The 21,664-nt window shown below is 41.0% G+C and overlaps 1 protein-coding gene across 4 annotated transcripts in view; it reads right to left on the bottom strand.

Annotated features, from left to right (window-relative positions):
* Positions 1-973: 973 nt before the first annotated feature.
* Positions 974-21,664, bottom strand: part of LOC115138262 (CAP-Gly domain-containing linker protein 4-like) — a 92,159-nt gene continuing 71,468 nt past the window's right edge. For all 4 annotated transcript variants that reach the window (XM_029674937.2, XM_065025611.1, XM_065025610.1 and 1 more), the window contains 3 exons: positions 10,091-10,155; positions 9,767-9,842; positions 974-3,356 (listed from right to left, as the gene is read on the bottom strand). In XM_029674937.2, the coding sequence (XP_029530797.2) occupies positions 2,969-3,356; positions 9,767-9,842; positions 10,091-10,155 (529 nt within the window). In that variant the 3' untranslated portion in view covers positions 974-2,968. The remainder of the gene's footprint in view (positions 3,357-9,766; positions 9,843-10,090; positions 10,156-21,664) is intronic.

Below are 21,664 nucleotides of genomic sequence, written 5' to 3'. Positions count from 1 at the left end.
AAGAACACAGTGGCCTCCATCATTCAAAAATGGAAGAAGTTTGGAACCACCAAGACTCTTCCTAGAGTTGGCTGCCAGGCAAAACTGAGCAATTGGGGGAGAAGGGCCTTGGTCAGGGAGGTGATCAAGAACCCAATGGTCACTCTGACAGAGCTCCAGAGTTCCTCTATGGAGAAGAAAGAAACTTCCATAATCCCAAACCATCTCTGCAGCACTCCATCAATCAGGCCTTTATGGTAGAGAGGCCAGATGGAAACCACTCCTCTGTAAATTGCACATGACAGCCCGCTTGGAGTTTGGCAAAAGGCATCTAAAGGACTCTGACCATGAAAAAACAGGATTCTCTGGTCTGATGAAACCAAGATTGATCACGTCTGGAGGAAACCTGGCACCCTCCAGGATCGAGGGAAAGATGAACAGAGAGATCCTTGATGAAAACCTGCTCCAGAGCGCTCAGGACCTCTGACTGGGGGGCGAAGGTTCACCTTCCAACAGGACAATGACCCTAAGCACACAGCCAAGAAAATGTAGGAGTTGCTTCGGGAAAAGTCTCTGAATGTCCTTGAGTGGCCCAGCCAGAGCCTGGACTTAACCCGATTGAACATCTCTGGAGAGACCTGAAAATAGCTGTGCAGCGACGCTCCACATCCAACCTGACAGAGCTTGAGAGGATCTGCAGAGAAGAATGGGATAAACTCTCCAAATAGAGGTGTGACTCGAGGCTGTAATCGCTGCCAAAGGTGCTTCAACAAAGTACTGAGTAAAGGGTCTGAATACTTATGTAGATGTGATATTTCAATTTTACATTTTTTATACAAAATGTGGAAAAAGTCAAGGGGTCTGAATACTTTCCGAATGCGCTACAAACAGGGATGGAAAGTTTGCTAAGTCATTCAGGTGTTTGCTAATAGACGGTCCGCCCACATGGGAGGTTTGGTGCACAGGCATCCAAAAGACAGAGAGAAACTAACGGTGAAATTAGAATAGAATCTTTATTCATTTTACAAATACAATTTTTACACTACGTGCCCCTATTCCATACTGAAACCCTTTCGCTGCGCAGACACACAATGCAACCAATGACTTTCAAGTGCATTTTAACTTGGACTTTCCGATCATGTGTTGTCTGAGAAGACATCATAGAACCCAACAGTACTAAGTAACAGTGTTACAGAATTGACTGAAAAGGCGATGACTGTTACACAATTGTCTCAATTGCCACAACAATGACCGTAACAGACCTGACTGTTACGACGGTGACTGTTACAGAAATAACAGAACTGACTACAGAGAAGAGATACGAGCAGTTGAATTAGCACTCATACCACCGAGCTTCTTTCATCTCCAAACCTCAGGCGAATATCTCAGGCAACCATGATTCGTCCTGCCAACACATTTCAATTGCATAGGGCCCAACCAGACCGATCAATGGTATATCGCATTCAGAATCTGGGCTACTGTTGCGTTCTACCTTTGTTATTGGGTGGCACATGGAGCTTGTGTTAAATAAGGTCTCTTTTTTTTTCTCCACAGATATAATCAATAGCTTGTTGCCTGCTGACTTGTCAAGACTGTAATCTTTATCGGTATATAACTTTGGAATACGCTTCACGGAAACCAGCTTTCACAAAGCATTTTGTAGTTTGTCATAAGGACGACATAAGACGTCATTAGCAGTCGTGCAGATGGAAGTTATCTTTAGACAAATCTTATGTCACAGAGCCAGTGGGGTGTCCAATCTGACCAAAAGTAGGTAGCATACATCAATAGGCCTATGAGTGTCACGTCAGTGTAGGACCATATTTGTATAAATTGGCATCACTTGACGGCACTATACCAGTACTCAAGTAGTGCCATAGCATTAATGGCTGAATATGGCTGAATTCCAAATCAACCCCTAGCCCATATCCTTTATGCACTCCTGTAGATCTGAAACCGATTGATAGGTATAAGCAATATTTCTACCCAGCCAATCAGAAGGCAAGGTGAACCTATTACCATATTGCTTCCACCCATCCAATCCACTCAGATCCACAGCAGTGCCTAGGGTGTAGGAGCTGATGGTCAATTAGCAATTCAGCACAAGTTGGCAGTGAATTCAAATTCAGTATTGGCCAAACACAGTGCACATTCTTGCTCATTTAGGACAGTCAGCAGTGAATCCAGATAACCCTGCATTATCATTACGAACAGCCTTATCCATTTACTCCAAAGTGCTCAAATCAGGGGATATTTTAGTACCTCTGTACTAGGACATTGTCTTGCTTTAAGGTGCTTAGCTGCGTTGCTGACCAGAGGTTAGCTTTGATATCAGTTCAAATCTCTACATACAGTACAGTGAGGGAGCTTAGGGAAGAATGGAAGTATTAATTTACTGTATCGGATTTATACACATTTTCCATCAATCAAGTGCATTTCCATCAACTAAATCATATCACACAGTAAAATTATAAGTATAAATATTTCTGAAAATTATTTTCTTTCACCCTATCAAACATATCTATGACAATCAAAGCTTATGTTGCCTCATACCTACAGTGTGTTCAATAGCATGACAACTCTCGTAGTCTCAATTTGAAATGTAATATCTAGTTTTCTAGTGTCCATTGATGGTCAACGGGTAGAGTAAACAGGTAAAACAAAACAGGTAAATCAGCAAGTAAATAGGACAAACTAGCTGATGTGTAGTTAAAATGTAGGCTAGCCACACCACCATAACATACATCTTAAAATAAAACATTTCTTAAATGTATATAACAATAATTAATTAGGTAGTGTTGTTTTTGGGGGACATTTCAAGGAGCAAAAGAAACAAACACAAAACCCAAGAAAAAACGAACAAAGGAAAATCGCTAAACAACCCCCACCCCCAAAAGAAAACAAACAGAAACGTTTCTCCGATATGCTCGCTCTACTGCTTTCCCACCCTCCCACCTAACCCAACCCAACCCCCTGGGTCCTAGTGTCCTCAGCTGTTCTCATCCACGAGCCGGGCACCATTAATGCCGCGGTAGGTGACACGGCTGGGCCTCACCAGCACGCCGTAGTCCGGGCGGCACGTGAAGTAGCGGCGGCCGCCCACCTGGCCATCATTCTTGCCCTTGGCGGTGCGCAGCTCCAGGCCTAGCCACAGGCCTGGGGCGAAGTCAGCCTGGCCCATGTAGCGGATCAGAGCCATCTCGTTCGCACTGCTCAGCAGCACTTGCATGCCTAGGTGGAGGCGCACTGACGCGTCCGAGCCAGACGAGGTGGTGGTGGTGGCAGTGGTTCCTCCGGAGCTTCCTGTGCCACCTGTTCCCGGACCCCAGCCACCACTCAGGGTGCTCCAGCGCCGACGGTGGGAGTTGGAACGTGACCTGAGGGGAGAGGGAGAGATAAAGAGAGAGGGAGCAAGAGAGAAAAAGAGTGAGCTCATGGGCTCCTGAGTTCTTCTGCAAAAAATATAGAATTAGAGTTGAATAAATGTAGATAAAATATTTAAAACATTTGCAAGGACTTCTCGAGCATACTAACATCAACATTAAAACCTTCAATACAAATCAAAATTTGTCGCATCTGACCACAACACTTTCACCCAGTTGTCCTCTGAATCATTCAGATATTCATTGGCAAACTTCAGACAGGCATGTATATGTGCTTTCTTGAGCAGGGGGACAACAGTCTCTCACTGTTCAAATAAACCTACCATTAAAATTATAGACTGATAATTTCTTTGTCAGTGGGCAAACGTACAAAATCAGCAGGGGATCAAATACTTTTTTCCCTCACTGTATATATATATCAACTCAGCAAAAAAAGTAACATCCCTTCTTCAGGACCCTGTCTTTCAAAGATAATTTGTAAAAATCCAAATAACAGATATTCATTGTAAAGGGTTTAACAATGTTTCCCATGCTTGTTAAATGAACCATAAACAATTAATGAACATGTACCTGTGGAACGGTCGTTAAGACACTAACAGCTTACAGATGGTAGGCAATTAAGGTCACAGGTAAGAAAACTTAGGACAATAAGGAGGCCTATCTACTGACTATGAAAAACACAAAGAAAGATGCCCAGGGTCCCTGCTCATCTGCGTGAACGTGCCTTAGGCATGCTGCAAGGAGGCATGAGGACTGCAGATGTGGCCACGGCAATAAATTGCAATGTCTGCACTGTGATACGTTTAAGACAGCGCTATAGGGAGACAGAACGGACAGCTGATCATCCTCACAGTGGCAGACCACGTCTAACAACACCTACACAGGATCGGTACAGCCGAACATCACACCTGCAGGACAGGTACAGGATGGCAACAACAACTGCCCGAGTTACACCAGGAACGCACAATCCTTCCATCAGTGCTCAGACTGTCCGCAATAGGCTGAGAAAGGCTGGACTGAGGGCTTGTAGGCCTGTTCTAAGGCCGGTCCTCCCCAGACATCACCGGCAACAACTTCGCAGTTGACTGAGAGGACATTTCTTTTTTTGCGAATAAAGTTGTTAAATTACGAGTCTAGTTTGTTTAGCCAAAGAAAAGTCAGGAACCTTCCTGCTAACTGCGATAAGGAGTGGGCTGGACATTGCCGAGAGATGAGTTTCAGATTGTTCTGCGTTGTAGCATCTCGTGTCTATAAAATGAGATGCTCTTTATGCGTACACAATCCTTTCGGCTGCAGTTTAAAAAAAAGATATAACGTTAATCATGGAGAACTGCAAATATGTTACACTAACAACAAAGGATTAGAGGGAAAAAGTTGTGATGGACTACTTTCTGGAGGATGATCGTGTCATGCTGACATTGTAGTCTTCTGATGACAGTGATGGATGGGGAAGGAACGGCGATCAACGTAAATTACCTGTTTTCTCAGAATGCCATTTCGCATGGCTAGTTATAGTCTAATGTTAGCTAGCTAACTACAGCAGCTAACATTGAACCTATTTGGTTAACTAGCTAGCTATGACAATCGGTTTCTTTTGCTAGTACTCTATAGCTTGTGATTATAGTTAATTGTTTAGCTAGCTAACGTTAACGTTACATGTCAAAAAAAAAAAAAAAAAGTTAAGGCTTCCTGTTAGCTAGCTAGTGTTAGCTGAGGTTAGATGGCTGGCTTGCTAACTAACATTAATTTACGTGTATGAACACTGTAACGTTAGTGATGTTCTCAGAATGCCATTTCGAATGGCTAGTTATAGCCTAATGTTAGCTAGATAACATTGAACCTATTTTGTTATCTTTAGCTAGCTATGACAATCAGTTGGTATTTGGAGTACTCGATGGATTGGGCTTTAAATGGTTCATTATTTAGCTAGCTACACGTCTAAACAAAATACCCCAAGTTAATTAAAGCTTGCTGTTAGCTAGATAATGTTACGTGTATGAACTGTGTGTAGTGATCTCAGAATGCCATTTCGCATCTATTGTATAATAATGCTAAAATAAAATCTGGAATTTGTCTTTCAGCATCAAAAGGACACACCTGACAATCCTCCACCAGTCATACAAAGAGAATGGTCTAATGCCTCCCATCTAAAAGAGCAGTGTGGCGTCTCTACAAGGAATCGATGACAACACTTCCACTTTGATTATTTAATTAAAACTAGTTGCTCATACCCTCTACTTTTTTGAACATTTTGTTAAAAATCGCGCAACATTTCAGCGCCCTGCTACTCATGCCAGGAATATAGTACGTTCATATGGTTAGAATGTGTGTATAGGAAACCCTCGGACGTTTTTAAAACTGGTTAAATCACGACTGTGGCTATTACATAACGTGCGTTACATCGGAAAGCGCAGGAAAACCTGATCACAGAAAATGGAAATAAATATCCTTGCGCCACTTCCAGCAATTGTTAACAGTGAGCCGAATTAGATAAGACCGAGCATTCAACTCCCACAGCATCCCCATGTAGTCGAGTATCTTGTGAATTTAATCCTCTTTGATTCTTGGTTGAACCGAAAGAGGGGCACGACGTACCTCCGGTCTCCGCCCAGATCATTCCGGAAGAGCTCTCTCCTGAAATTTTTTCCAAGACGACAGCTAATGATATGTACATCGCCTACGGATGATTTTTATCGCTTATTAACGTTTACTAATACCTAAAGTAGCATTACAAACGTATTTCAAGTGTTTTGTGAAAGTTTATCGTCTACTTTTTGAATTTTAAAAATGACGTTACGTTGTGAAATCGCTGTTTTTTTTTTCGTTTATCACACAGTCTACATATAACGATATCTTGGCTTTATATGGCCCGATTTAATCGAAATAAAGACCCAATAGTGTTTATGGGACATCTAGGAGTGCCAACAAAGAAGATGGTGAAAGGTAATGACTGTTTTCTATTTTATTGTGCGGTTTGTGTAACGCCGAAATGCTAATTATTTTGTTTACGTCCCCTGCTGTGCTTTTCTGTTGTAGTGTATTGGTGCATGCTATCAGATAATAGCTTCTCATGCTGTCGCCGAAAAGCATTTTAAAAATCTGACTTGTTGCCTGGATTCACAACGAGTGTAGCTTTAATTTGATACCCTGCATGTGTATTTTAATGAACTTTTGAGTTTTAACTAATACTATTAGCATTTAGCGTAGCGCATTTGCATTTCCAGAGCTCTAGTTGGGACGCAAGCGTCCCAGGTAGAGGTAAGAGGTTAACCTGTAACATGATTGGCTGTACTTTTATAGATATCACATTATTTCTGTCTCTGGGGGCCCCTAACTGAACTAGCCACAGTCTGGACCTTCATTTCCTGATCATATGCCACACCAAGTTTGCCCCCAACAGGTGCTTCGGCCTCATTAAGCAGCGCTTCAGAAAGACCAGAGTGAACACTTTGTCTGAGATTGCTGGTGTTGTGAAGGACAGCACCGTGACAGGGGTCAACATCACACAGCTGGTTGGACTGGAAAATGATACGGTGCTGGTGGAAAGCTTTGGCTGGCAACAACACCTGACTCTGTACCACAGATCAAGCAGTACCAGCATTTCAAGCGAATATCATTTTCATTGCATGAGGATATTCATCTAATCTAAACTTGGGAGATGAATTGATGCTGGTCAAGGTTGTAATCTCTTCTGATGTTTTGGTTTGTTATTCCCTGTTTTACAGCTTCGATGCTCTGGAGCCGTGTGTTTTTGTAGCTAAGGAGCGTTCGGACTGTCGGGACCAGGTTTCAGCTGCTGCGCAACGCTGACATCCTTCCTCCCATAGTTGGTCTGCCTGTACAACACCACCTGGACTGGACACTTTTTAGAAGATCAGGGAGTTTTGCAACGAGGAGGCTATGGACATCATATGCCCTGCATCAAAGTCAAGGGCAGGACAGAAACAGGCTCTCCGAATATATTGTTAATGCGTGGTTCTGACAGACCAGTCATCAGCACTATCCGCAGTGCCTCTATTCAAATGACTCTCCTGCTACTATTTTTTAAATTTTATCCTACTGCCCAGCCACTTTACCCCTGATTGTATGCATACAACTACGTCGTCTATCACTGATATCGTTGTTGATATTGTTCTTGTACATACTGTATATTATTTTATTGACACTATTTCTGATATTGTTACTATGCCAGTAACCATTTGGCTGTACCGTTTACACCTTCTGTAGAGACCCATCCACTTAGCAATATTCATTTTATATATCAATATTTTGCTATGTGTGGTTGTAACATGATTTTGTAACATACCACAACAATATCATGTGACCGTATCAACATCACTCAGGTTTCAACTCAGGTTGCATGGCCTTAACTTATGTATGGAATACTATGTGATACTACTGGGTTGATTATACTACTAAGTGTGTAACAGTATATAAAGTATGCTAATGCACTGGTGTGAAGGCATTTGGGCAGTGGTGTGAAGTACTTAAGTAAAAATACTTTAAAGTACTACAAGTATTTCTTTACTATTTATATTTTTTGGGAACTTTTACTTCACTACATTATTTTCTTTCTTAATGTACTTTTTACTCCATACATGTTCCTTACATTTTGACAGGAAAGTTATCCAATTCACACACTTATCAAGAGAAAATCCCTGGTCATTGTTAAGGGAATTTTTATCAATGATGACTAATTATGTATACATTTCAATCAGGATTGACTAGTTCAAATCTTATTATGTACTGTACATGTATGAATTTTCTCTCTTGCTCCCATTCCATATATAATATAGTCAGGAGTTCAGAACAATGCCTTGGTACAAATGAATGAACTATCTCCAGACTGTCTAGAATGCTATCTACACTGACTGACCTTGGCTTTAGACGAGGAGGGAAGGCTCGAGAACTATAGGGCCTCTCTACCAGTGTCAAGAAGAGATAGAACATTTAGAAAACGCTGACGTCATTTTCAGTTTATAACCTGTGGCAAAATGTGTATGAAGCAGTACTCTCTTGAATTAAATGCTGTTACCTGACTTTTAAGACCGGGGCTCTGTCCATTCTTATAAAATATTAGGGGCTTACAAACCCTTAAATGCATAGACAGAGTGTTTAATTTTGATTGGGAAATAAAACAGAGGAATTTAGAATTCCTTCAACAGTCAGTCAGTCTACTGCATCTGATCTGGCAGACTCATTAAACACAAACGCTTCGTTTGTAAATTATGTCTGAGTATTGGAGTGCACCCCTGGCTATCCATCAATAATAATGAAAAAAATAAACTTGTGCCGTATGGTTTAATATAAGGAATTCCACCATTGGATGTGGCTGGGGGTTATAGCATTTCTTTCACATGACGCATCAATTTAAACAAGTGTGTCTGGGTAAGCGTCAAATATTTTTATCTGGACACTTTCCGTTTACCTGGAATGGGTGTAGACAAAGGAGAGCTCTCCAATAAGTACCAAAACATTCAAAGGCTCTTTTCTCAAACGTCAGTTTACAAGTTTATCAACGTTCAAAGCAGAATTACTTTCCCATTGTTCCTCAAAAAATGCAGTGTATGATACACAATTTTGTAGCTGTGAGTCTACTTTTATCCAATAAAAAAATAAAAAAATCTGATTTCGCTACATAAGACCGATTTCAGCCGGTCAGTCACATTTCCACATCATTACAACACTATATAGACATATGACATTTGAAATGTCTTTATTCTTTTGGAACTTTTGTGAGTGTAATGTTTACTGCTGATTTTGTTATAGTTTATTTCATTTATTTGATCTATTTCACTTGCTTTGGCAATGTAAACATGTTTCCCATGCCAATACAGCCCCTTAAATTGAAATTGAATTAAGATTGAGATGGATGAATGGGGTTAGAGGTGGAGAGAGAAAGACAGGGACAGAAGGGTGAGTGTATAGGGAGAGAAGCAGAGTAGGGTAGCAGAGAGGGAGAGTGTAAGGCAGAAAGCAAGAGAAGGAGTAAAAGGGTAGAGAAAGAGGGTGAAATAGTGCAGCGTGAGAAAGATGATTAGAAATCGGGATGGAGAAAGGAGAGTAAAAATAGTGAAAGGAGGGTGTAATGAGAAAGTGAGACAATGGACTGGGAAGAATGTAGAGAGTGGCAAAGGGAGGAAGGGAAGGAATGGGAGGGCTGAGAGAAAGATGTAAAACGAGAAAGGGAGAGGAACGCGAAGGAGAGGGATTGATCTCGGATTGCTTTCATACTCCTTATAACCCTGCTATTGAGCATTGGCAATTCCCCAAAACGATTTTTGCTGACCACTATTGATTTTACCTCCGGTGGTGGGGGGATTAGGGAGAAAGCTGAAATGGTCTAGGAGGAGAAATGCAGACACGTGGAATGTGGAGGAGAGTGCTTATGAGAAAATGGCCACCTGTTGACGGTACTCTTCTGGCTCTGCTCCTTCTGGGCAGCGATGGCCGTCGACGTGCTGAAGCTGCGCCTGATTCCTGAAATATGACAGACACGTGTGTGAATACACATAGACAGATTCACAAATATGAAGTACACATACACACACTAACATAAACAAATACAAAGAAGGACACACACGCACACAGTGAAGGGTACCGAAATAATTGTGACATGAAGACAACTGCATTTTCCATCATTAAAATGTTATCATTGTTAATTAAGTTTACTCAGCGTTTGCAAGAATAAATGTATAAATAAGGAAAAACCAAGGCCAAAAACTCACTAGCAAAAGGACGGTTGAGACGTGAGGAGGACAGCTCTGAAAGACAATCCATAGAGCCATGGATCCTGTGGAAAAATGTTAAATAAAATTAAAAAACATTTACACTAAAGTCTAAGACACACAATCGTTAAAGCCCTTACTGAGTTCCGGAAACAGCAGCCTTCTTTAATAACACCCTACAAAATCGGCAGCTCTTTCTCTTACAGTACAAGGTTGGGGTCAATTCCATTTCAACTCGAGCGTATTCACTACACAGGGAATGAATTGAAATTCACTAAAAGAATAGGGCAGGAAAAAAGTCATATTTAAAATAATGGGCTATTTCTCCAATTAAACCATTGATTATCCATTAATTTCCAGAATGGAATGAGTTGAGATGGAATTGACCCAGAACCGCTCACCTGCCATTCATCAACTCTCGAATAGACACAAAATAAAATAAAAATGTGGTATCCCAGCACAAGGTGCCTGTCCAACTTGGTGGATGTGTTTGCCGCTGTGTGTCAGCGATAATAGCTGGAGCTTTGAAAACCATTACCACTTAGGCAGGCGAAGTGGAGAATTTAGCAAAAAAACTGCCTTATCTTGTTTGGAAAGCAGAAAAGGAGAGGAGGGGGGAATGAAAGAAAGCAGAAAAAATTTGAAGAAAAAAGTAACGCCTCACAATTTGTTATCTAATGTGTCCTGATAACTGCTGACAGGAAGAGAAAGACAGCAAGAAGGAGAGAGAGAAAGAGTGGCTGTTCTGGCTCTCGGTGATGGAGAGAATGCGAGAGGAAGATCTCTATTAGCCCAAGCCTCGATTTAGCAGAGCTTCCCCGCTTGCCCCGCAGGTTAATTAGGGAAAAAAATTAGGGGAAGAATGAGAAAAGGAGTCCAGTCCTTTCAGAAAAAACACTCTACTCATCACATAGTAAAAGTAGAGTAAGAAAAAAGAGAAAGATGATTGCAGGTGTGGAGCTGGGAGAGGAAGAAAATGTAAGGGGGTAGACGGAGAGAAGGAACGAGATATATATATTTTTTTAACTCATTAATTCCATCTCAACATCTAAAACAAATAAGACTTACTTTCCCCTTTTCTTGACTCCTCTTCCTTGATAGGTTGCTAGTAAATACGTATGTATAGTGCCGTCTACCTTTAAAAGAAACTTCAATCAAATGAATCAACTTCCTTGACTCTGTGTCCAGGAAAACCTCCCCATAATGTTTAAATGAGTGGAATGGGATGATGTCTTGCATGAAAAAACATGTTTACATTACCAAGTACATTAATGGGGTAAACCTACTAAAAGAGTACGCATTAGGCTGAGATTGAGAGAAGGTTTGAATCAACCCATCCAATGTGAGTACATCTGTTGTTGAAGAACAGTTGATCAATAAAGCTACACTATTCTAGGAGTAGTCAAGCTGCTTATGCTGAAAAGCCTTGTTAGTACATAGCTCAAATGAGCTTTTAGAATTTCCTGGATTTTTTTTACTTCGGACAAAAGATATTTAAATTAAACCATTTTTTGTATTAATAGCACAAGTCTCGCCACCAAACATTATTACTATGCATTATAACTAGTTGAAATTGCATATATTGTTGCTTTGATTGAATTTAATTTATTTTGGGTAACAGACAGAAACATTTGAAGTCAGACGTTTAAATATATTTGGCTAAGGTGTATGTAAACACACTTTATTTTAAGAATGTGAAATGTCAGAATAATAGTACAGAGAATGATTTATTTCAGATATTATATTTTTCATCACATTTCCAGTGGGTCAGAAGTTTATATTAGAGGTCGACCGATTAATCGGAATGGCCGATTAATTAGGGCCGATTTCAAGTTTTCATAACAATCGGAAACTGGTATTTTTGGGCGCCGATTTGCCGTTTAATATTTTATTTTATTTAAACTATATTTAACTAGGCAAGTCAGTTAAGAACACGTTCTTATTTTTAATGATGGCCTAGGAACGAGGCAGAACGACAGATTTTTAACCTTGTCAGCTCGGGGGATCCAATCGTGCAACCTTGCAGTTAACTAGTCCAATGCTCTAACAACTGATTACATTGCACTCCACGAGGAGCCTGCCTGTTATGCAAATGCAGTAAGCTAAGGTAAGTTGCTAGCTAGCATTAAACTTATCTTATAAAAATCAATCAATGACTGTCATTGCTCCAATGTGTACTTAACCATAAACATCAATGCCTTTCTTAAAATCAATACAAAGTATATATTTTTAAACCTGCATATTTAGCTAAAATAAATCCAGGTTAGCAGGCAATATTAACCAGGGGAAATTGTGTAATTTATCTTGCGTTCATTGCACGCAGAGTCAGGGTATATGCAACAGTTAAGGCCGCCTGGTTCTTTGCGAACTAATTTGCAGGAATTTTACGTAATTATAACATAACATTGAAGGTTGTGCAATGTAACAGGAATATTTAGACTCAATATTTAGACTCCACTCGTTAGATAAAATATGGAACGGAATAAACATTTTGTTTTCGAGGTGATAGTTTCTGGATTAGTCAAAGGTATATGGTTTAGAGAGAAATAGTCGACGCATTATAATTCCTGTAATAACTTGCGGCTGAACTTGAAAGGGTTTCCTTCTTTATTTTACAGTTCATGTCTTCCATAGAGAATGTCTTGATCTACTTCAAATACGGTCTGTGTTTCGTGCAGGCTTAAACCTCCTCAGCGTTTTGATACCCATGTAAATCTCACTAGGATAAGGTAACGTTTGTCAACATATTTTCATAAATCCACTCTACATTTTTTTTTTTTATCTTCACTTATATTTAGCCAATATTGATCAGAGTTACCTTGTCCTATGCATATCTAAACAGTTGGCACGGTGGTGTAAGCCTACACGAAACACAGACCTTATTTTAAGTGAATCTAAAAATATCCTATGGAATAAATGAAGGAACCGCTTTTCAGATTTTGCTAGAAGGTGTCATGGGAATTATGACTCGCACTTTGGTCGTCAATTCTTACCATGTCCATTATTAAAATAGGATTTCCTGCATATAGAAATTACAGTTTTTGTTTTCAACATTCATCACAGGTAACTTAAACTCTATTTTTATTCAAACAGTTGAGAGTATTTGTCTCCCAAGCAGACTCTTCAGTATCATTGTCACTTCAGAGCTGTGTGTGTGTATGTATGTATTATATTAAGTTTAAAAAAAGTGTTCATTGAGTATTGTTGCAATTGTAATTATTACAAAAATGTGTGTGTGTGTGTGTATGATATATATATATATATATACATTTATTTTTAAATAAATTGGACGATTAATCGGTATCAGCCTTTTTTTTGTGTCCTCCAATAATCGGTATCGGTAACGGCGTTGAAAAATCATAATCGGTCGACCTCTAGTTTACATACATTAGTAATTGGTAGCATTGCCTTTAAATTGTTTAACTTGGGTCTAACGTTTTGGGTAGCCTTCCACAAGCCTCCCACAAAACGTTGGGTGAATTGTGTCCCATTCCTCCTGACAGAGCTGGTGTAACTGAGTCAGGTTTATAGGCCTCCTTGCTCGCACACACTTTTCCAGCTCTGCCCACAAACTCTCTGTAGGATTGAGGCCAGGGCTTTGTGATGGCCACTCCAATACCTTGACTTTGTTGTTCTTAAGCCATTTTGCCACAACTTTGGAATTATGCTTGGGGTCATTGTCTATTTGGAAGACCCATTTGCGACCAAGCTTTTAACTTCCTGAATGATGTCTTGAGATGTTGCTTAAATATATCCACATAATTTTCATTCCTCATGAGGCCATCTATTTTGTGAAGTGTACTAGTCCCTCCTGCAGCAAAGCACCCCCACAACATGATGCTACCATCCCCGTGCTTTACGGTTGGGATGGTGTTCTTCGGCTTGCAAGCCTCCCTCTTTTTCCTCCAAACATAATGATGTTCATTATGGCCAAGCAGTTTGTTTCATCAGACCAGAGGACATTTCTCCAAAAGTCCGATCTTTGTCCCCATGTGCAGTTGCAAACCATAGTCTGGCTTTTATTATGGCGGTTTTGGAGCAGTGGCTTCCTCCTTGCTGAGTGGCCTTTCAGGTTATGTCGATATAGGACTTATTTTGCTGTGGATATATATACTTTTGTACATGTTTCCTCCAGCATCTTCACAAGGTCCTTTGCTGTTGTTCTGGGATTGATTTTCACTTTTCACACCAAAGTACGTTCATCTCTAGGAGGCAGAATGTGTCTCCTTCCTGAGTGGTATGACAGCTGTGTGGTCCCATGGTGTTTATACTTGCGTACTATTGTTTGTACAAACAAACGCGGTACCTTCAGGGGTTTGGAAATAGCTCGCAAGGATGAAACAGACTTGTGGAGGTCTACAATTTTTTTTCTGAGGTCCTGGCTGATTTCTTTTGATTTTCCCATGATGTCAAGCAAAGAGGCACTGAGTTTGAAGGTAGGCCTTGAAATACATCCACGGGTACACCTGTAATTGACTCAAATTATGTCAATTAGCCTATCAGAAGCTTCTAAAGCCATGACATCATTTTCTGGGATTTTCCAAGCTGTTTAAAGGCACAGTCAACTTAGTATATGTAAACTTCTGACCCACTGGAATTGTGATACAGTGAATTACAAGTGAAATAATCTGTCTGTAAACAATTGTTGGAAAAATGACTTGCACAACATAGATGTCCTAACCGACTTGCCAAAACTATAGATTGTTAACAAGAAATTTGTGGAGTGGTTAAAAAACGAGTTTTAATGACTCCAACCTAAGTGTATGTAAACTTCCGACTTCAACTGTATAACAAAATGTACAATGTGGACCCAGAGGATATCACTTGAAAGTATTTAATCACATTTGATCACATCAGAAGATAACCTCCTCGCAATCTCCAAAATACAACAGCCACAGGTCAACTTTGTTTGGATGTCGTAAAGGACCATGCACAGAAACTGAAGAGATATAGCTCGCTAACGACCTCCTTTTCCACGTGGAAAAAACGGCGGACAGAGACTTGCTAGCTACGTTAGCTAGTTTACCATCTGCTCTGGCCTGTCTCCCCCTGTCTGGTACAGGTACTCCTGCCACACTGCCCCCTCTCTCGCGAGGTTTAGCTCGCCTCCAGTACGCACGCACTGTTGGGGCGAGTGACTCTGGACTTACAATGGCTAGCCCCAAGTTGTTCAATATTTTTCTTGTGCTTTATGCCATTTGCCTGATGACTCCTGCATGCTTGGTTGACTATGAACTTGCTTGTTTACCTAACTGAGGGACAGACTGTTTGTTCCCACACTCGGGACTCTGACTCTCTATTGGTTACACAGACTCTTGGCCTCCCATCCTATTCTAACCACCTCTTGCCGGCTTTGTATTCATGTTACCTGATGAAATTGCTGTACAATATGATCTTGTTGCCATCTAATGCACATTCAAATGTCATAAATCAACACTGCAGAGCTCTCCATGTCCTTTGCCATGCCCTGATTGTATTACTGCTGATGATATCTGGAAATGTGCATGCACACCCTGGCCCGTCTACTGTTGCTAGACTCAATTCTGACTTGTGCTCTGATATCTGCTTTTGTAAAAGCCTAGGTTTTCTGCACTTTAACTTCTTAAAGGCTTTCAGGAACAAATATACACAGGCAGTTAGGAAAGCTAAGGCCAGCTTTTTCAAGCAGAAATTTGCATCCTGTAGCACAAACTCAAAAAAGTTCCGGGACACTGTAAAGTCCATGGAGAAAAAGAGCACCACCTCCCAGCTCCCCACTGCACGGAGGCTAGGAAAAACTGTCACCACCGATAAATCCTCTATAATTGACAATTTCAAGAAGCATTTTTCTACGGCTGGCCATACTTTCCACCTGGCTACCCCGGTCAACAGCCCTGCACTCCCCACGGCAACTTGCCCAAGCCTCCCCATTTCTCCTTCACCCAAATCCAGATAGCTGATGTTCCTAAAGAACTGCAAAACCTGGACCCCTACAAATCAGCCGGGCAAGACAACCTGGACCCTCTCTTTTTAAAGTTATCTGCTGAAATTGTTGCAACCCCTATTATTAGCCTGTTCAACATCATTCTGAGATTCGCAAAGATTGGAAAGCTGCCACGGTCATCCCCCTCTTCAAAGGGGGAGACACTCTAGACCCAAATTGCTACAGACCTATATCTATCCTACCCTGCCTTTCTAAGGTCTTCGAAAGCCAAGTCAACAAACAGATTACCGACAACTTCGAATCCCACCGTTCTGACTTAGAATATGTGGACAACTACAAATACCTGGGTGTCTGGCTAGACTGTAAACTCTCCTTCCAGACTCACATTAAGCATGTCCAATCCAAAATTAAATCTAGAATCGGCTTCCTATTTCTCAACAAAGCATCCTTCACTCATGCAGCCAAACATACCCTCGTAAAATCCTACCGATCATTGACTTCGGCGATGTCATCTATTAAAATAGCCTCCGACACTCTACTCAACAAATTGGATGCAGTTTATCACAGTGCCATCCGTTTTGTCACCAAAGCCCCATATATTACCCACCACTGCGACCTGTACGCTCTCGTTGGCTGGCCATTGCTTCATACTCGTCGTCAAACCCACTGGCTCCAAGTCATCTACAAGGCTCTGCTAGGTAAAGCCCCGCCTTATCTCAACTCACTGGTCACCATAGCAGCACCCACCCGTAGCACGAGCTACAGCAGGTATATCTCACTGGTCACCACCAAAGCAAATTCCTCCTTTGGCCGCCTCTCCTTCCAGTTCTCTGCTGCCAGTGACTGGAACAAACTGCAAAAATCTCTGAAGCTTGAGACTCTTACCTGCCTCACTAAACTTTAAGCACCAGCTGTCAGAGCATCTCACAGATCACTTCACCTGTACATAGCTCATCTGTAATTAGCCCAGCCAATCTACCTCATCCCAACACTGTATTTATTTATTTATCTTGCTCCTTTGCACCCAAGTATCTCTACTTGCACATTCATCTTCTGTACATTCTACCATTCCAGTGTTTAATTGCTACATTGTAATTAATTCGCCACCATGGCCTATTTATTGCCTTTACCTCTCTTATCCGACCTCATTTGCACATGCTGTATATAGATTTATCTACTGTATATTTGTTTATTCCATGTGTAACTCTGTGTTGTTGTATGTGTTGTACTGCTTTGCTTTATCTTGGCCAGGTCGCAGTTGCAAATGAGAACTTGTTCTCAACTAGCCTACCTGGTCAAATACAGGTGAAATAAAATAAATAAAAAAGGCTAGGGGGCAGTATTCGGAAGTTTGAATGACTGATGTGCCCAAAGTAAACTGCCTGTTACTCAGGTCCAGAAGCTAGGATATGCTTATAATTGGTAGCATTGGAAAGACTGTTAAAGCATTGGTAAAACTGTTAAAATAATGTCTGTGAATATAACAGAACTGATATGGCAGGCGAAAACCTGAGGAGAATCCATCCAGATCTTTTTTTTGCAGGTCACAGGCCATTCCAATGCTTGCCTATGAGATATTCAAAGGAATTACACCAAGATTGCAGTTCCCATGGCTTCCACTAGATGTCAACAGTCTTTAGAAAGGGTTCCAGGCTAGTTTTTTGAAAAATGAGTTGTAGTTTTTGAAGGTGTCTCTCATTAGGACTGTAGTCTTGTGGCGCGCGTGGATGAGGGCGAGCACTTCATTATTTATCTCTGGTATTGAACATACTACATTCCGTCTTAAATTTGATCATTTATTTACATATTAGGGTACCTGAGGATTGATTAGAAACATTGTTTGACTTGTTTGGACAGAGTTTACCAGTAACTTTTGGGATTCCTTTGTCTGCATGTTTAATGAGTGGAACAGGTGGATTACTGAATCAAAACGCACAAACTAAACATACTACTTTGGGATATAAAGAAGGACTTTATCGAACAAAATGACCATTTGTCGTGTAGCTGGGACCCTTGGGATTGCAAACAGAGATCTTCAAAAGGCAAGTGATTTATTTTATCGCTATTTCTGATTTTTTTTACGCCTCTGCTGGTTTGAAAAATGTTTTTAAATGCTGGTGTATGCGCTGTCCTCAGATAATCGCATGGTATGCTTTCGCCGTACAGCCTTTTTGAAATCTGACAACGCGGTTGGATTAACAAGAAGTTAAGCTTTTAATCAATGTAAGACACTTGTATTTTCATGAATGCTTAATATTACGATTTTTGTATTTTGAATTTCGCGCTCTGCAATTTCACGGGATGTTGTCGAGGTGGTGCGCTAGCGTCCCACCTAGCCCAAAGAGGTTTTAACACTAGAAGCTTATTACCAAAAATGTATCAATTAAAAGTGTGAGTTCACAGCTCCAATCCAGATGTGTTGATCATAACCTTTTTCGGCAAGACAGATCTTCTAAAGATGGTGGAGTGGCAATCTTTACCAAGGAACACCTTCAGTGCTCAGTTGTCTCCACCAAGTCTGCCCCCAAATAATTTGATTTGCTGGTTTTAAGCATTGTCATGACTTTCCCTCTTGGATGAGGATCATAGGCGCCAGATCCGCTTGGCACAGGGCTGACAGATAGCCAGACCACACCCCCCCTCTCTCCCACCAGAGTTTTAATGATTTAACAACCGGATCTTAAATACCTTGCAGGAACTCTCTCTCCCACTCTGCAGAAACGGAAGTTAAAAATGCCTTTGTTTCCACAGTGACAGACTTTGCAGTACTGTAACATCAAAAGGTTGGACATTGAGACAATATTCCTTACAAAAAGAATGTGGGAATTGGTTGGGAAGGACATAAAGAACAATTATGTCAAATCAGTTGTTGTTTTGGGATATCATTAAGGACGGTATAACCAAATAATGGTAACTCTACAAATGTATACGTCCCAGTTATCAGATTGACATCTAAATGTTGTGGAACTTATATAATTAAATATGAAACTATTTGTGAGAAGATTACATTTAATTTTAGTCTTCTAAAGTTTTACCCAGTCAGTAACTACACCCACATGAGCACAGACCATGTGGCAACGTCATGGAACCGCCCTCCAAGGAGGGAGCATAAAAGGACAGCTAACTAAATTCACATATAACCAGAGAATATATAACCAGAGAATTGAAATGGTTGGAATCTCTACAGACCAGCATACGGACGGTAAGCCGGACGTGTAAAATGGATAGACTCCACATTAGACCAGTGTGACCGACAGCGTGAGCTGAAATGTACGAAATGGTTAGAAACTCTGAAACTTTCAACAGAGAAGAAGAAAATCACTTACAGACCAGAAAACGTGGAGACTCTTGAAGAAGAAGACTACACAGGAACATTTAGTGTACAGCTGTTTATGCACGGTTAGCCTAAGAAACTCGACCGAAGACGAGAGACAAAGAACAATTTCCTCTCACCACTACTGGTATCTCTCTAGGGTATCTATTCTAAACAAACAGAGTGAAGAATAAGGCCTGCTGAACACCACGTGATACACCTCTGGAAGATCCATTCTAACAGACACTCTGAGACCAACCTACTACAACTACAAAGGACATGGTGACCTCCGGTGGAGAACCAGAGACTTACACAACATTTTTCCGTGGTGCCCCTAGATTGCTAATTGCGTAATAATTAAACATAGTCAATTGATTTGACAAACGAATCATCATCACATAAAAAATGGTACCAACGTCACGAAAGCATTAAACTTTCAAATAGCTCTTTGTTGACTGTTACTGGGTGTTATCGTCCACCATCAGCACCGGCCTGTACTCTAAGCTCTCTCCTGGCCCCTTACATTATGTCTAGATTTGACCTGCTAGGTGACGTAAACTGGGACACGCTTAAACAACTGACCAAGTCGTAAAGAAACGCGACTCCCTAAATATTTCTCAGATTACATTGAAGGCAGCCACGGTGTGTCTTTTATTTAAGGCCAATTTCTATTTTGCCCTGTTTATCAAACGTGTTGGAAAAAATTGCCAATATTCAACTGACTGGCTTTCTTGATGTCTATAGTATTCTCTCTGGTATGCAATCTGGTTTCCGCTCAGGTTTTGGATGTGTCACTGCAACCTTAAAGGTCCTAAATTATGTCACCATTGCCCTTGATTCTAAGCAATATTGAGCTGCTATTTTTATTGACTTGGCCAAAGCCTTTGATACGGTAGACCATTAAATTCTTGTGGGCCGGCTAAGGAGTATTGGTGTCTCTGAGGGGTCTTTAGCCTGGTGCCTGCTGTCTCAGCAACTGCCTGTCAACAAGGGAGTACCCCAATGCTCGATCCTAGTCCCCACGCTCTTATCAATTTACATCAACATAGCTCAGGCAGTAGGAAGCTCTCTCATCCATGTATATGCAGATGATACAGTCTTATACTCAGCTGGTCCCTCCCCATTCTTAGTGTCCAAAAAGCTTTCTATGCCCTTAACCATGTTCTGAACACCTCCAAAACAAAGGTAATGTGGTTGGTAAGAGGAATGCCCCTCTCCCCAACGGTGTGATTACTACTTCTGAGGGTTTAGGGCTTTAGGTAGTCACCTCATACAAGTACTTGGGAGTATGGCTAGACGGTACACTGTCCTTCTCTCAGCACATATCAAAACTGCAGTCTAAAGTAAAATCTAGACTTAGTTTCCTCTATCGTAATCACTCCTCTTTCACCCCAGCTGCCAAACTAACCCTGATTCAGATGATCATCCTACCCATGCGAGGGTGCTCTCGAGCGGCTAGATGTGCTTTACCATTCGGCCATCAGATTTGCCACCAATGCTCCTTATAGGACACATCACTTCACTCTATACTCCTCTGTAAACTGGTCATCTATGTATACCAGTCGCAAGACCCACTGGTTGATACTTATTTAAAAAACCCTCTTAGACCTCACTCCCCCCTATCTGAGATACCTTCTGCAGCCCTCAAACTCCACATACAACACCCATTCTGCCATTCACATTCTGTTAAAGGTACCCAAAGCACACACATCCCTGGGTCGCTCGTCTTTTCAGTTCGCTGCAGCTAGCGACTGGAACGAGCTGCAAAAAAACACTCAAACTGGACATTTTTATCACCAACTCTTCATTAAAAGACTCAATCATGGACACTTACTGACAGTTGTGGCTGCTTCGCATGATTTATTGTTCAAATCAAAGGTTATTGGTCACCTTCACGTGTTTAGCAGATGTTATGGCGGGTGTAGCGAAATGTTTCTAGCTCCGACAGTGCAGTAATATCTAACAAGTAATATCTAAGTTTTTCACAGCAATACACACAAATCTAAGTAAAGGAATGGAATTAAGAATATATAAATATTTGGACGAGCAATGTCTGAGCGACATACTAAGATACAGTAGAATAGAATACAGTACATACATGATGAGTTATGAAAAATATGTAAACATTATTAAAGTGACTAATGTTCCATTATTAAAGTTGCCAGTGATTTCAAGTCTATGTATATAGGGCAGTAGCCTCTAATGTGCTAGTGATGGCTATTTAACAGTCTGATGGCCTTGAGATAGAAGCTGTTTTTCAGTCTTTCAGTTCCAGCTTTGATGCACCTGTACTGACCTCGCCTTCTGGATGATAGCGGGGTGAACAGGCAGTGGCTAG

This window comes from Oncorhynchus nerka, linkage group LG12 (genome assembly GCF_034236695.1).
Source record: "Oncorhynchus nerka isolate Pitt River linkage group LG12, Oner_Uvic_2.0, whole genome shotgun sequence".
NCBI classification, from domain to species: Eukaryota; Metazoa; Chordata; class Actinopteri; order Salmoniformes; family Salmonidae; genus Oncorhynchus; species Oncorhynchus nerka.
This window is presented reverse-complemented; position numbering and strand designations above follow the sequence as displayed.